The sequence below is a fragment of the Scyliorhinus torazame genome, chromosome 8 (assembly GCF_047496885.1).
Source record: "Scyliorhinus torazame isolate Kashiwa2021f chromosome 8, sScyTor2.1, whole genome shotgun sequence".
Taxonomy (NCBI): Eukaryota; Metazoa; Chordata; class Chondrichthyes; order Carcharhiniformes; family Scyliorhinidae; genus Scyliorhinus; species Scyliorhinus torazame.
Window position 1 is genome coordinate 73,583,929 of NC_092714.1, and position 17,211 is coordinate 73,601,139.

The window sequence follows — 17,211 nt, forward strand, 5'->3', positions numbered from 1 at the left end:
TACGTACGGTAAACTCGTCGTCCTCGTGTGCCAGGCTAAGCTTGATACAATTTAAGGTTTTACACAGGGCGCATATGACGGGAACATGGCTCAGTAAATTTTTCGGGGTAGAGGATAGGTGTGGGAGATGCTCGAGAAGCCCAGCGAATCACACCCACATGTTCTGGTCATGTCCGGCACTACAGGGGTTCTGGGTGGGGGTGGCGAAGGTGCTTTCGAAGGTGGTGGGGGTCCGGGTCGAGCCAAGCTGGGGGTTGGCTATATTCGGGGTTGCAGAAGAGCCGGGAGGACAGGAGGCGAGAAGGCTGATGTTTTGGCCTTTGCGTCCCTAGTAGCCCGGCGCAGGATATTGCTTATGTGGAAGGAAGCCAAGCCCCCAGGCGTGGAGATCTGGATAAACGACATGGCAGGGTTTATAAAGTTAGAACGGATCAAGTTCGTATTAAGGGGTTCGGCTCAAGGGTTCACCAGGCGGTGGCAACCGTTCGTCAACTACCTCACAGAACGATAGAGGGAATGGAAAAGATAGAAGGCAACAGCAGCAACCCAGTGGGGAGGGGGGGGGGGGGGGGTGGGGGGGACCCGGGCGGGCTCTCAAGGATGTCATTGTATAGGCATTTGTTTTAGGTAATGTATATTGGGCTGTTGGATTGTATCTTTGGAGAGTAACTATTTTTGATAAGGCAGTTGCCATTTAGTTTTTGTTTATATATTATTTATTTATTTGTTTAAAACTGGCCACTGTTATTTATATTGTTTTATTGTTGTTAAAAAGAAAAATTATGTACTGTTATGTTTGGCCAAAAAATCTTGAATAAAATATATATTTTTAAAAAATCAATCAATAATTAACAAGTGCACTGGAAGAATTGAAAATTATACGCTACTGGGATATTATTACAAGAGCAGCAATTAAGGTAAGAGGCAGATATTCTACCATGTGTCATTAGAAAAGGAGTTTCAGGTGTCTTGATCTTGATTGTACAACGCTAAGTGTAATGTGATTATTGGGTGAGAGCAGGATTGGGTGTGGCTTGTGACTACATTATCAGCCTTAGGCTCACACATCAACAATACAAAATGGACAAGGTTGTAAAGATTGTCTGTGGTACTATCCTAAGTCAACACCTCAAAGGAAAGGGCAGAGCAGTGGAAAAAATAAATTGGACACCTTGACTATGTTGCCAAATTACTTAGGCTGTTATATCTGTTCAAACTGCTGAACGTACAAAGACCACTTGAACTGCACTGGTGCCCCATATTGACAGATGTATTAAATGTTGCGCATAAAAAAATCTATTTCTCGTACCTTGACTTTCATATCTAAATCGGTTAGCACCATGAAGAACTCATTTTCAGTTATTCCATATTCCTTGCGAAGTTCAGTAATGAGGTCCTGATCCAGGTCATTGGGTCTTATATCTTTCACTGGTTTCTCATTATCTTAAGATAATAAAACATATTACCAGTTAATATCTTCTCAAATAAACAAATCACAAAACTTATATTCCTACATAAAAGAGGTCATTCACATTAAAAAACAAATATCTGGCATCAACAAACTACCCGTGAAGCAATTGTGGCTGACCAAAGTGCCGTAGCATTCCAGCAATATTCTTTATCACAAGATCTCCCTAATATTGGAAGTACACCATTTGCACTCTGTTCATAGCCCGGTTATGTTAAAGTCAGAAAATTGCGGCTGCTATCCTCCAGGGATGTTGATAATTTAGGCTTTTTTGTTTCTGCTGCATTAAATGGACTATTAAAATATATCCAGAGGCCACTTTAACAAGTACTGTGTCTAGCAGAACTGCACACGAGTCATCTTGAAACCTGTATTAGGTTGCACCGTGCACTCAAGCCTATGTAGACATGTGCTCAAAGTCAGACAAAAAAGTCTTCAATCTATCAATTTGGACGAATCTGACATCAGTTTCCAGAGATGTGTCATCAAAATCTAATTCTAGGGCGGCACGGTGGCGCAGTGGTTAGCACTGCTGCCTCACAGCACTGAGGACCCGGGTTCGATCCCGGCCCTGGGCTACTGTCCGTGTGCAGTCTCACCCCCACAACCCAAAGATGTGCAGAGTAGGTGGAATGGCCCTTAATTGGAAAAAAATTATTGGGTACTCTAAATTTGAAAAAAAAATCTAATTCTAATGTTGCATTGTGCATCTGAATGTAGTACCAACTATATATGTGAAGCTTTGTAGGCAGTAGCTTCACTGGTTTCTCACATCACTTTGGGGACACAGTGAGAAATAGGGCTCTGCTGGTGCAAACTCAAAAACACAGAACCTTTTTACTTCCAATTTCTATCAGCAAGAACACTCAGGAGACACTCAGCTTTTCTACAATCTGTAGAAACTTAGCAGAAAGATACAAGGCTACCAGGACTTTAAATAAATGGTAAAAAGTAGTTTTGTGTTTGCTGAAGTACACAGATTGAGACACATTTCCATGAAATGCACTTGCATCTTTACATCTGTAATTAACAGAATTTCTATTTCCAACTTACACCCCAAAATTTAAGACTCAAGAAACCTTAAATGAGTTAAATAATTTAGCACCTTGTTGATTTTGGAGCAGCGTTCAGAATGTTTCAGCCATGGCCCATAACTTTTGGGATCCCCAGCATCGCATTTAGGGGGGTACCCTTATAATGCCCTGGGAATTCCTCGAGGGAGTTCCCATGTAAGGGTTTACCTGACAGTTGCCCAGAAGTGCTAACTTCCTCTGGACAATTGTGCTGGGCTGGGAACCATCTGACAAAAGCAATTTAAATTGTTACCGTTGGATGGTTCTGCCAGTTTTACCCTGAAAGAGTTAGAAGGAAAAAAAACTTCCAATTCCAGCGTAACTATTTAAACACCTGGACCCAGCCTTACACGAGACATCCCACACAAACACCACACCACCCCCGTACCCAACCCTCCCCTCCCCCGCCAGTCCTCCGCCCCTCCCAGACCCAAACTCCTCCTGGCCCGACTTGACCCACTCCCCCCTCACCAGGGTCCAATCCACCCGCCCTCCACACACCGGTCCGCCCGCACCTCCCTCCCCCCATTCCGTTAAACTTTATAACTTACCTGCTCTCTGTAAATTGTCCCTTTAACGCTCCCCTTTGAAGTGACTACCTCTCTGAGCCCCAGTTACTCCACGCCGATGCCGCCGGGGATGAGCTTCACTGCTCCTGTCTCACCCAGCCTGAGTGAGGAAGGTTGGGCAAGGCAACAGCTTCGCAATCCCAGCGTGGTAACTCTGACGAAAGCGGCAATCCGTCGGAGATTGCCACCCTGTGGAAGTTACATGACATTGATTTTTGTCCCCTCTGTTATTGCATTCCCTGTTAATTTTTAAATAAATTTAGAGTACCCAATTCATTTTTTCCAAATAAGGGGCAATTTAGTGTCGCCAATCCACCTATCCGGCACATCTTTGGGTTGTGGGGGCGAAACCCACGCAAACATGGGGAGAATGGGCAAACTCCACATGGACAGTGATCCAGAGCAGGGATCGAACCTGGGACCTCGCCGCTGTTAGACAGCAGTGCTAACCACTGTGCCACCGTGCTGCCCACCTGCCCTCTGTATTGATCTACTTTCTCACCTTTGGTTTTCATTTTGACAATGACCCACTATCCCCAAAGCCGGCTTAATTTTTTTATTTTTCAAAAAGAAATTCCCAGTTTTTTTTCTACTTGTCTCTGCTCTTCAATTAATTTGCTCTGTCTTTACTGAGGCCCACCCAAGCAGGAATAGCGAGTGTCAGATGTAATACAATAACTGGAGCCAACGTGAGGCTCCAGAAACCAATATTCTGACACACTGCAACCTTTTCCCAGCTTGACTATGATCCACACTCATTCCATCGGTAAACATCTTGCATGTCAGAGTCGTACAGAACAGAAAGAGGCGCTTTGGCTCATCGTGTCTCTGCTGGCCATCAAGCATCTATCTATTTTAATCCCATTATCCAGCAATGTGAAAAAAGATACACACAATTGGCTCTCTTGTTTCTGTCATAACAGAGCTTCAGTGCAATTGGGTACCTTCACAAATAAGGATAACAAATGTGGCTCCAAATATCAAGTGTTGCTCTAACCTTTGGAGAAACCTGTGGCAATTATTATACAGGGAAATATGGGCATCACTAAGAGCAATGCCATAAGGGGCACTGGTAAAATAATGAATAACATGTTAAATATCTCAACCGTGAATCAAAACTATGGAAGCAAACAAGAGACATTAATTTCATAAGGGAAGGGAAGAGAAAGGAAGAAATACTGACCCAGCTGGTAATGATCAATTTTGATTGTGCTGTTATTCAAAGGCCCAAAAATGTTGATAATTGAGATTTTTCTTAATGCCATTTCACAGACGTGCTCTAAATACTCATCTCGTTGTTGTTCGTACATGTTGTTTTTGTCATTGGGAGAGGTGATAAGCTATGAATAAGAAGTTCATATCAAGAAAGTAAAATCACCTGATGTTTCAATCGTAAGGAACACTACTTTGAAGTCAAATAATGTTCTTGTGTACATTATGCCAAAACCACATTGCTTCCTGGCTGTAAAATGTTCTCAAACCATATGCATAGTCACAATTTAATGGACTAGCCTGTGTTGCCACATCACAGTACTATCATCTTGTATCAAACTCTTATGAACGTCAGTGACAACAGTCTGAAGATGCATATTTTACCATTTCTGCATCAATGCAAAGTGGTTTTATATACTCAGCAGCGAAAGTAGTATAACTCGGCTAGAGACTAAGTGCACTAAAGCCCTGAAGCATGAGAATAGTCCACTTTCGTTTCACAATGGGTGCAGTATAGTTTGAAGTTTAAAACTGCAAGGAAAAGCTGCGTTGAAGGAAAAACAAAGGTGAACATTTGCAAAATTGGTAACACAGATCATTGAAGACAACACACCTGACTTGCTTAAATATGATCATTGTGTAAAATGGCTGGATGTTGTTAAAGTCAGAAAATCAAAAAGTAAACTGTGTCCAATATTTACGTCAGGCTCTTTGAAATCTGTTGAAGTGAACCACAATTTATTTTTTAAAATCATAAAAATGGTATTGTTTTAAGCGCTGTGGATTGAAGCTATAAATCCATATCACTGTTGAACCGCATTGACAATGCTGCAATCATTATATCATTTGTGACGTGATGGTGCCTGAGTGTGAGTAAACAGCAAAGCATCATTGTAGACTAGTAGAAATGCCTATTTTAATAACAAAACTCAGTGTCTATAGTAGAGGAAAGAGCTGTAAAAGAATAAGCCAGGCAATTTGAAACATGCTATTGTATACAAAGCAATGATATGGGGCGAGATTCTCCGACCCCCCGCCGGGTCGGAGAATCGCCGGGGCCTGGCGTGAATCCCGCCCCCGCTGGTTGCCGAATTCGCCACCACCAGATATTCGGCGGGGGCGGGAATCGCGCCGCGCCGGTTGGCGGGCCACCCCACGCGATTCTCCGGCCCGGATGGGTCGAAGTCCCGCCGCCAAAATGCCTGTCCCGCCGGCGTAGATTAAACCGCCTACCTTACCGGTGGGACAAGGCGGCGCGGGCGGGCTCCCGGGTCCTGGGGGGGGCGCGGGGCGATCTGGCCCCGGGAGGTGCCCCCACGGTGGCCTGGCCCGCGATCGGGGCCCACCGATCCGCGGGCGGGCCCGTGCCGTGGGGGCACTCTTTCCCTTCCGCCTTCACCACGGTCTCCACCATGGCGGAGGCGAAAGAGACTCTCTCCACTGCGCATGCGCGGGAATGCCGTCAGCGGCCGCTAATGCTCCCGCGCCAGCTGGCGGGGCACCAAAGGCCTTTTCCGCCAGCTGGCGGGACGGAAATTCGTCCGGCGCCGACCTAGCCCCTTAAGGTTGGGGCTCGGCCCCCAAAGATGCGGAGCATTCCGCATCTTTGGGGCGGCGCGATGCCCAACTGATTTGCACCGTTTTGGGCGCCAGTCTGCGGACAATGCGCCGTTTCCGGAGAATTTTGCCCATGATATGGGCAGCAGAGGAGCTGGAATTTACAAAAGATGGACTGTGATCCAAGAAAGCATTAGGATGCCGATATCTACACTCATGAGTTCATAAGATATCGGAGCAGAATTAGGCCATTTGGCCCATCGAGTCTGCTCCACCATTCGATCACAGCAGATCTCGTTCTGGCCTTAACTCCATCATCCTGCCCATTCTCCATAACCCTTCAACCCATTACCAATTAAAAATCTGTCTAACTCCTCCTTAAATTTGCTCACTATTCCAGCATCCACTGCAATCTGGGCTAGCGAATACCACAGATTCACACCCTTTGGGAGAAGTAGGGCTGGATTCTCCGATTTGAAGACTAAGTTCTGACGCCGGCTTGGGAACAATGGAGTTTTACGCCAGAAGAATTGGCACAAAAGCTGCATCGATCCTCCGTCTGGTGGGGGGCTAGCAGGCACACAACGTAAAGTCCTCGGCTTTACCTGCGGACACGGCTGAGAATTGCCAGGTCCGTGGTTGCGCGTGCGCACAGCGGCGGCCTGTGGCGGCCGCGCCATGCAACACGGTGCCGGCCGCGCACGGACCATGCCTGCCACAAACTGTCCCCCAGTAACCCCCTCGCCGCCTGCGAACCACCCTCCACCAGTGCCTCCAGCCCCCGCCAAAGCCCCCTCTGCCCGCGGAACGGCTCCCCCTGACTGTGGCGGCGCTGGACTCAGTCTGCAGCCGCCACACCGGGTTCACGAAAAGAGATAGGATTAGTGACCCATGCAGTCGAGAACGCGGCACATCGGGGGGCGGGGGGGGAAGCATTGGGGGAGGGCCTCAGGTAATGTCCTGAGGCCGTCCATACGGTGTGCAACATACTCGTTTTCAAGGGGGCAGGGCATTGCAAAAGGAGCGTCGCCCCCGATTTTGGCACAAACCGGGATTCTCACGCCAATCGCCGAATGCGATTTCAGTGTCGCCAACCGGAGAATCCCGCCCGTAGTTTCTCCTCAACTCCATTTTAAATTTGCTACCTCTTATCCCAAGAACCTCTCGTTCTAATATATATGCATAACATTTTCTAATAAACTCATATATTGTAACATTGAATCATGAGGACATTTATATTCTGTAACTAACAGTTCCTATCTTTTCACTCACTAAAGTCCCACTTAATAGTTTTTAATAATGTCACAAGTAGGCTTACATTAATAGTGCAATGAAGTTATTGTGAAAATCCTCTAGTCGCCACACTCCGGCACCTGTTTGGGTACACAGAGGGAGTATTCAGAATGTCAAATTCACCTAACAAGCACGTCTTTCTGGACTTGTGGAAGGAAACCGGAGCACCCGGAGGAAAGCCACGCAGACACAGGGAGAACGTGCAGCCTCCGCACAGACAATGACCCAAGCAGGATTCGAACCTGGGACCCTAGTGCTGTGAAGCACCAGTGCTAACCACTGTGCTACTGTGTTGCCCTTGTTAAACAATCCGATGAAGAGTAATAAAATATACTTTCTTCATAAGAAGACTTTTTTCTATTAACTTTCAAGTTGTGACAACGAGTTTATTATCAGTTGTAGTAACAGGTGTGAAACCTCCAGTTATATTTTCTTAAATACCTCGCAGCTATTGGGAATCCTACAAACAGTTCATGAGCTTTCATTCCTTAAAAACCCATTGCCATCGGACTGATCTGTAAGAGATTCTCCCGATGTAATAGTGGATCCTTAGTGATGTCTGACACCACAATGTGAATTTTTTTTCACAAATTCATGTGCTGCTCAGCACGGAACATTTGGGAAAGATGTGGTAGGTACAGACTAGAGGCCCGAGTGATAGATAGTAAATCAGAGCCACGCCATTATTTTATTCGGCTCTGTTTTCCATTGTGCCAACTTTTGTATTCATCAGAATGAGGGACATTGTTGCTGAGAATGAACAATTTCATTCAGGTGCCCAATGGCACAAACTCTTGCAACCATGCTGGTGCCAAACTTCATCTTTGCTATCCTTTAACTCAAACAGGGAGATGGAGAGGGGGACCTTGACTCAGCCCAGTGTCTCCATAAATTTTGTCCAGACTTGCACTTTGGTGAGGGCATGAGGCTCGCTGCAGAATGTTAACACAACAGTGAAGGCCTCAATTACGAGCCATAAACCTGATTTGACTGGGCGGGGGGGGGGGGGAGAAGTCATGTAGCCCACTATTAGCAAAGGGCTGACCCGCATGGTCCATTTGCTTCAATGGTGCATGGAGCTTTTAAGTCTTCACTCAACAAGTTGGTGGAATCCATTGCGGCAGACTCACCTTTTCAGCCCACTGTCTTCCTCTGCAGTGGAGACTACCATGCCAGAGCAACATCAGGCAATGTTTTACGCAGAGTTGACCACCATAGCCCAAACCATCATCTTATGAGACAGAAGGTCGCCACCACCCCGTGCCACCAAATTGCACTCTGAGTTCAGCTACAGAACAGTTAAGTGCAGAGTACTCCATCAGATTTATCCCTCGTAGTCACCTTCAGAACAGCACCAATATGGAAGTTTTTCATTTTCACACTATCCATCCTGTGATCTTAATGAATAGGGCTGTGAGGTTAATGTCAGCGAATACCGAAGTATGGGCTGTTTTGAGCTGTAAGCCAATAACTACTAGGAACTGCACTGAGATTGTCCAACTTCTTGTAGCCAATAAGACTTTCATCACATTAATCCCAGAAGACCGCTGCCTAACCATGCCACTCTTGTGCACTTCACACACGCTGATTTCACTAGCTGCGGGCTGGAAAGGTGTCCTGCCTTTACTAATTGCTGTAGGATTAGGGTGAAGAATTAAATTACGCACAGAGAAATGGATTTATCTTCGATTTAGTCCCTCCATGGCAATTTAAGTTGATGGCACAGACCCCCAGCATCTCAGGTAGCTCTCCCAGCTATCCCTTCTTCATGAACCTAGACAGTGAGTGTTTGCAGACCAAGGGAGCATCATGGTTGAGTCAATCGTGCATTCATCTGATATCTAAACCTTTGGAGTTTTTAGAAGAGGCTATTGGCAGCGATCAAAAGAAGGTGGTCTGTTTGACTTTCCCCCCCATCCTATCTCAGAGTGCCAAAGTTGGTTGTAACATCCTGTCTAAGATTCACTCTGAGTGGTAAATCTGTGATCTTTTGATGTGTATGGCTCGGTACCAAATTGTGCCTGAGCTTTACATATTAAACTATAAGGGAGCTGTTATGTGACTAATTGTATCAATGAATAGTTTCCATGTTCTGCATCAGATATCATCAACATTCTGGGGTTACCATTAACCAGAAACATAACTGGACCAGCCATATAAATACTCGGTTACAAGAGCAGATCAGAGGCTGGGAATTGTGTGGCAATGCTCAATTCCTACCTGCCCAAAACCAGTCCACAAATACAAGGCATAAGTCAGGAAGGTGATGGAATATTCTCCACTTGTCTAGATGTGTGCAGCTCCAATATCACTCAAAATCCTTGACACCAAACAAAACAAAGTAGCCCACTTAGTAAGTACTCCATCCACCAACTTAAGCATTCACTCCCTTCAGCACCAATGGGCAACAGTGGTTGGCACTGTTGCCTCACAGTGCCAGGGACCCGGATTCAATACCAGCCTTGGGTCACTGTCTGTGAGGAGTTTGCACTTTCTACCCCCATGTCTGCATGGGTTTCCTCCGGGTGCTCCGGTTTCTCTCACAGTCCAAAGATGTGCAGGTTAGGTGGATTAGGAATGCTAAATTGCTCCTTAGTGTCCAACAATGTGTAAGTTAGGTGAAGTTTTGAGGTTATGGGGATAGGGCAGGGGAGTGGGCCTCGGTAGGATGCTCTTTCAGAGCGTTGATGCAGACTTGATGGCTGAATGGCCTCCTTCTGCACTGTAAGAGTTCTATTCTAACGCACAGTGGCAGTAATGTGTACCATCTACAAGATACACTGCAACAACTCACCAAGCCTCCTTCAACAATATGTTCCAAACATATAACCTCTACCACCTAGAAGGACAAGGGCAGTAGATGCATGGGAACATCATCGCTGGCATGTTCCCCTCCAAGCCACACACCAAAGTGACTTAGAACTATATCACTTTTCATTCATTGTTGTTGGGTCAAAAACCTGGACTGTCTTCCTAAGAACACTGTTGATGTACCTACACCAGATGAACTGCAGTGATTCAAGAAGGCAGTTCATCACCACATTTTCAAGGACAATTATGGATGGGTAATAAATGCTAGCATGAGCCAATGACACTCACACCCCATGAAAGATTTTGTTTAAACTCTTACAACCGATCTCTGCAATTCTATCTTGTCAATGACCCAATCTGCACACAGATCTGGAGACATTAGTATGAAAAGATATAACACCTCAATAACAGAGAGTGTAATCTGAGGTATGTTATTTAGTTATACTAACATTATTAAACTTAAAATTGTTTCACTTTGAAGGCATTGCAGGCTTAAATCTTACTGGGCTACGTTTCACAAACTACAATATAAAAATGAGCTCATTTGATGGAACAGATATCATCTTACAGGCTTTGTTTGAGCATTTCCAAAGAATTGTCCTGAGAATTATAAAGTTAAAAAGTACTACTGCTGAAATATTTAAAAAGTATCTGTCTACCATTAGCAGTTCAAAGGTTAACCAGTTGGAACAACATTTGATACAGTCCCATAACTGTTAGCAGCTGTACAGCATGTGATGTAATATAAACAAACAATGCAAGAATGTGTTCTGAAATACAACCTTTCAAATATTAGTATGCTGGAGCATCGGCATTGATCTTCATGAGTGTGAAAGACTTTGCGAATACAGCAGGCACCAATAAAAGTCTTGCTTTTCAGTGAGAGAACAATTGGCACACACCTTCCCTTTTCATTCTGCCATTAGCTTTCGGTAAATTTAATTTGCCTTCTGTAGCACAGACTATTAGTTGACAATTATAAATGTTGATAGTGAATTACCAACATACCAAGCAACAAAAGGTGTACTGGTGATAACGACCTGGAGCTATGTCAACCTCAGGTTGCTATTTATTGAACTGACAAATGAGGGCATTTAAAAGTTTATTGGATAAACATATGGATGATAATGGCATAGTGTAGGTTAGATGGCTTTTGTTTTGGTGCAACATCGTGGGCCGAAGGGCCTGTACTGCGCTGTATTGTTCTATGTTCTATGTTAACAGATCTGAGGCAGTCCATTTTCTAAAGGTGAGAAAAGTAAAGTTGTTTATCTTTTCAATTTTCTGAGTTGTTGGGAGGTTGGGTGGAAATCCTAGAATTCCTACAGAGCAGAAGGAGGCCATTTGGCCCATGGAAAGAGCACCCTACTTAAGCCCACACCTCCACCCTATCCCTGTAACCCAGTAACCCTACCTAAACATTTTGATGTTAAGGGGCAATTTAGCATGGCCAATCCACCTAACCGGCACATCTTTGAACTGTGGGAGGAAACCGGAGCACCCGGAGGAAACCCACTCAGACACGGGGAGAACGTGCAAACTCCACACAGGCAGTCACCCGAGGCTGGAATTGAACCCGGGACCCTGGAGCCGTGAGGCATGGAGACAGTCCCTGTTAGTGGCATTATAGAATGATCCAGCAGGGAGGGGAGGCTCCATTTCATATGGCACCCAGTAACTTACAAAAAAAAAATTCAAATACATTTTGACGAGTGATCATTTATCTGTAAAAATATACCAAAGTATTTTGAATAAAACGTATCCCATTAACTATTCTTTCCTCATTTCATTGAATTTCTGTTATCAGAAACCAATGAACATGTGAACTGAGGCACTTTCTGTGATGAGTTTCTTTCAACTTGCTATTTACAGGTTCTTATTACCTGAATATTCTATGTTTGTATGAAAACTCTATTATAAATGTGTGCAGTCTTACAACAAACATCATGTTTTAGTGACCAGCTTTGGTTTTGAGCCTGCCAAACACTGACATGTGCTGAAATATGATGTTACTGCTATGAACAAATGCCACTGTGTCACTTGAATGTAATGCCATTGTGATAAAAAACAATGTACAGCTGCTTTTACTTGACAGCATTACTGTCTTTAATAGTTTGGAGGACTTACTATTAGACGTCGTCTATTTTCAAAGTAGCTGAGAATAGATGCCAATGTCTTTGGCATTCCTGGAATCTTTTTAGGCTGCTTGAAGATCCCTTTCTTGGTTGTCTTCTTGGGTTTCTTATGACTGGTTTCCTTCAGGGGTTTAATTTTGGGCACAGGTTTGATTTTCTTCCCTGTTTTCTCTTTCTTCACAGGCTTCTTCTTCTTTTCATTCTTGACAGGTTTGGCATGCTTTTTCTGCTCTTTCCCTCTTTTCTGAGGTACGCGCGGCATTTCAGCCTCCCGCCCAGTGTTTGGAGCCGAGGTTTTCTCGGGGTCAAACTTATCCTCGTATTCATTGGTCAGGATTTTATTATTTGTGGTTTTGGATTTTGGTGGTCTGACTTGGGGAGGCTTGCGGTGGGTCAGTGTCACCACTGGGCCGTTCTGCCGATTGCTCCCCTCTTTCTTGTCTGTACGGTTATACTTGTGACGGCTTGTCTGTTCTTTTGTGTAATCCGGACTGGCTGTCGTGGATTGAGGGGTAGGCACGGGAGGATAGAAGCGGAGAGTTTTTGAGGATTTATCCGTGTGAGTTTTGCTCAGCCCCCGATGTCTATCTCTGTACGTGCTGCCCCGTGCGACTGGGGCGTCAGTCTTGGTTGTTGGTCTTGCTGGAGTTTCAACGACAACTGCTGGCTTGAGAAACTTAGGTGAAGATGGTGACAATATTACACGGGATCTTGTGGAGAGCGAGGTGCCAGCTTGTCTCTCATTAACAGATGATAATACTGTGGTGCTAGGTGTTGTGGTGGGGGACGTAGTAGTTGGTCTTGTGGTGCCAGCTGTGGTAGTTGGCACCGCAGTTGCCCTAACTATTCTTGAGCCACCGCGTGTGTTCAGCGATATCCTAAAAGGCTTCCGAGTTATAACCTTTTTCTTTTTCTCGAACACCTTTTCTTCTCTGGTCTCCTTTGCACTCGGCGCCTGGGGATTCTCATTCTTCAGGGTAGGCCTTGGCTCTTCCTCTTTCTTCTTCTCTGGCACATTGGGTCCAACCACTTGCCCTTCTAAACCAGCCTGTTTGCATTTCTCCACAAACCCTTTTTGCCTCAACCTCTCGATTTTCCTAATTGGGGCCTGGTCAATCACTTCGTACATTGCCTCCAGCCTCACAGGGTAAGGATAGGTCTCTTCCAGCTGAAGGTTTTTCCTGAGGAGGACCATGCTGAATTTACCCTTCTCCAGTTTCAGAAAATCCAACAGTTTGAGGGCAGTCTTGGTGTCCAGAGCTTCCTCCAAGATTTCCCCCTGGTTGGTGATCTTCCTGACTTTGCCTCCCTCCTCCCCTTCCTGGTGGAACAGGACGAGCTGGTAGATGTGCCTCTCGGCTAACTCGCAGTACACATCGTCCTTCAGGAGGCTGAGCATCAGGCGGTAGTACCCATCCGAGGCGTGCGGGGCTGAGATGACCCAGAGCCTCTGTCTGCCGGCCATCCCGGCCAGCAGGCTGGGGGTGGCGGCGGAGGAGGAGGAGGGGACGCGAATCTTGCGGCTCCTGGCCGTGTCCCTCACCATCCCCGCCGGGCGAGAGCCGCGGGCGGGAATCCCGCCGCCCGCTCGGATTCTCCTGCCTCTGATGGGGGGAAGGGGCCGGGAAATCCTCCCTGGCCCCCGAGCTGCGCTCACTGACCCATTGTGCAGCCTGACTAGCCTCAGGAAGCTTCTCCCTCCAAGTCTCTGCGATTCCGAGGGTGCCCCGGAGTCACACAGCAAACAGCACAGCGCCAGCAGCAAGGCGAGGGCCAGTAAGACAGTCCCCTTCATAGTCCAACAAACGTCCTCTTACACCGGCTCAGGCACACAAATCAATATTGGGGGTCGAGTCTTGTCCAAAGGTTAGTGTGGGATGAGCAAGCCCCCTCTGCAACGGGACATCCGAGCACCTCTTGTTGCAGACAGCACCGTGGACTCGGTCTTAAAGAAAGGATCGAAACAAAGCCCTCACCCTGGCGCCCCGACACTTGTCCAGATGCCGGTCCCTGGCTGCTGCTCCGGGACACAGCTGCACAAGTGCACTCTCCCAAGGAACTGCTCCGGTTTCTTTCAAACAGAATACAAGTTGCAGGAATGTGCGGTGGGTGAGGGTTTAACCATTTCAGCAGAGCCCAGCAGAGAGCGGCCCCTGGGGGGTTATTGCTGCCTCCGTGCAGTTGGAGGCGATGTGAATTCCCCCCTCGGGCCCGACAGTTGTGTACATTTCTCTCCCGCTGTAGCCCGTTCACTTTCAGGTCGCCATGATCAACGGGTGTTCCAGTTCTCTCCCGGAGGGCGAGTGTCTCAAAAGAAAGCGATTTTTGAGGGGAAAAGGTACCCTCCCGTTTTGTCCAGCGACCCTCAGGAGAACGTGGAACGATTTGGAATGGGGAAGGACAGCAGGAACCCAGGGAGGGAAGCAGATTGAAAGTCCTCCTTTTCTTTGGGTCTGATGTTGTTTGGTGTGGGGGGGGGGGGGGGGGGAGGTGAGGACGGCCGCCACTCACAAAGCACAAGATCACCCACTCAAACTCCAGTGAATTCGCAGCCCCGGCTCAGCACCGCCCCCCTCTCCTTTCACGCGGAAGGCTGCAGCTTCCAGCCTGCAAAACACACAGCTCACACATTTACAGGGTCATCCTTCTTCCAGCCCACCAGGCAACACCTCACACACCAGCCCACCCTGTAACATGGGCTGGCGTTCATTTCATCTCAGGTTTAATATGGAATGAATTCGTTAGCACTTGAAATATGTCTCGTTTAATTTCTGCCTATCTTTGTGTGGTGAGCGACTGTGATCTGGAATTGATGTGATGGGCTCACTCTGTGGGTGTACCCACACCACATGGACTGCAACGCTTCACCGCCCACCTTCTCAAGGGCACTGAGGGGTGGGTTATAAATGCTGACCTGGCCAGCCACGCCTACATCCCGAGAAAGAATAAAAACTCCTTTCTGAGCATCATTGCAGTTTGCATTCATTGTCCAACCTTCAGCTTCTGTGCTCTAAATCCCCGTTCTAAGTTCAGTATGTGACAGAAAAACACCCAACTTTATAATGGGCCATTCGTTTCCACTTCGTGTCTCCCAAAAGGTCGATGACGCATGGATTCATCTTCCTACTGATATTTTCCAGCTAACTTTTTCAACATCACCAGTGCTGGAATGTTCCCTCTCCAACTGGGAAGGCACTGGCCCGGATCTGCTGAGGAGCTGACAGCAAGGGTGACCCCACTCCCCTCAAGATATCATTCACTATATCTTTTTTAAAATACATTTAGAGTACCCAATTATTTTTTTTCAAACTAAGGGGCAATTTAGCGTGGCCAGTCCACCTACCCTGCACATCTTTGGGTTGTGGGGGCAAAACCCACGCAGACACGGGGAGAATGTGCAAACTCCACACGAACAGTTACCCAGGGCCGGGATTCGAACCCGGTCCTCAGCACCGCAGTCCCTGTGCTAATCACTGCGTCACCATGCTGCCCAACATTCAGCCATGATTGAGTGGTGGAGTGGACTCGATGGGCCGAATGGCCTTACTTCCGCTCCTATGTCTTATGGTCTTATGGTCTTATTCACTATATCAGACTATTTTTGTTACTGCCCATTGTGGTATTATCAGGTATTGCAGTACCCAAGAGGCTGAAGTTCCATTGGTTAAACCTGGGGGTTTACCATTGGATGTATAGTATGTATCTCCACCCTGGTAGGCAGGGTATAAGAGTCAGTGCCGTCCCAGCAGCTCTCGTTCTGTACCTGAGCTGCTGGGGAACAGTTCGAGTCTATTAAAGCCTTCAGTTGTGCTACAACCTCGTTTTAGTAGTTATTGATCGTGCATCACCCATAAAATAATTTCAGAGTAAAAATATTTCTGTGTAGAATGGGCCAATCATCAATGGTATCTATCTGTAAAGAGACGGATACTTGTAATGGGCAGCTTGTGACGTACCCAGTTAGATTTATTCAGTCATGTTTAAGTTCAAAATAAAAACTGGAAAGAATGCACCCTTGCTTAGTTTAGTGTTTCCTTAATAATGCATGGAGAAGTGGAACTCAGCAAAATTAATATAGACAAAAAAACACTACGAGAAAACAAACCCTGACAAATTCTCAGGACCTGATATATTCCCCTAGGCTCCTATTGTAGGTTAGGAAATCGCAAATGCTTTAGTCATAAAGCCATCTTAATTCAGGACTTCGCGCTCTTGATTGGAAAATGACAAATGTAACTCCATTAGTTAAGCTGGGGAAATAATTAAAGTAGTGGCGGATGTAATTTATATGGGCTTCCAGAATGAATTCCATAAGGTTCCACATAAGATTCAGTTCACTAAAAATTAAAGATCATTAAATTGGTGACAAATAATTGAGCTGGTTAGAAGGGCCTCAGTTTTCACTATATTTATTAATAACTTAGATAAAACAATAGAGAACTGTATATCCAAATTTGCCAATGCGTCAAATATTGATGGTGCAGTATGTGTTGTAGATGGAAGCATTAAATTACAAAGAGGCATTGCTGGGGCAAGCGAGTGTTCAAAACTAACAGACGGATTTCAATGCAGGTAAATGTGTGGTCATTCATTTTGGATCAAATAAACAGATAGATCTGAGCATTATTTGCATTGTGAAAAACTAAGAACAGTGGAGGTCAAAAGAAATGTTGGAGTCCATGCACGCGGATCACATAAATTTAGGAGTCAGATACAAACAATAATCAAAAAGGCTATTGGAATGTTACCATTATAATTAGAGGGCTAGAATCTAGAGGAAGCTATACTTAGGTAGACTGCATCAGGCATTTTGTGTTCGGCCTTGGGCATCGCACCTTAGAAAGGATATATTGACCCAGGAGGACTGCAACTTTATCTGAATATTACCAGAGCTTTAAGGTTTAGGTTTTGACGAGAGGTTATCAACAATACTTGTTTTTCCTGGAATAGTAAGGTTAAAGGTGATTTGATTTACTTTTTTATGATTTTGAAAGGAATTGATAGGGTAAAGAAAAACTTATTTGCTCATGGGGGAGTCTCGGACTGGAGGGCATGACATTTAAACCAGAGCCAGGTCATTCAGGGTAGAAGTT

The 17,211-nt window shown here is 45.9% G+C and overlaps 1 protein-coding gene across 1 annotated transcript in view; it reads right to left on the reverse strand.

Annotated features, from left to right (window-relative positions):
- ccdc80 (coiled-coil domain containing 80) overlaps positions 1–14,594 on the reverse strand; it is a 37,931-nt gene extending 23,337 nt beyond the window's left edge. Inside the window, exons 1-3 of the mRNA XM_072513829.1 lie at positions 12,111–14,594; positions 4,294–4,450; positions 1,310–1,443 (exon numbers count right to left, since the gene is read on the reverse strand). Coding sequence (XP_072369930.1) covers positions 1,310–1,443; positions 4,294–4,450; positions 12,111–13,913 — 2,094 coding nt within the window. The 5' untranslated portion in view covers positions 13,914–14,594. The remainder of the gene's footprint in view (positions 1–1,309; positions 1,444–4,293; positions 4,451–12,110) is intronic.
- Between the last annotated feature and the right edge of the window lie 2,617 nt (positions 14,595–17,211).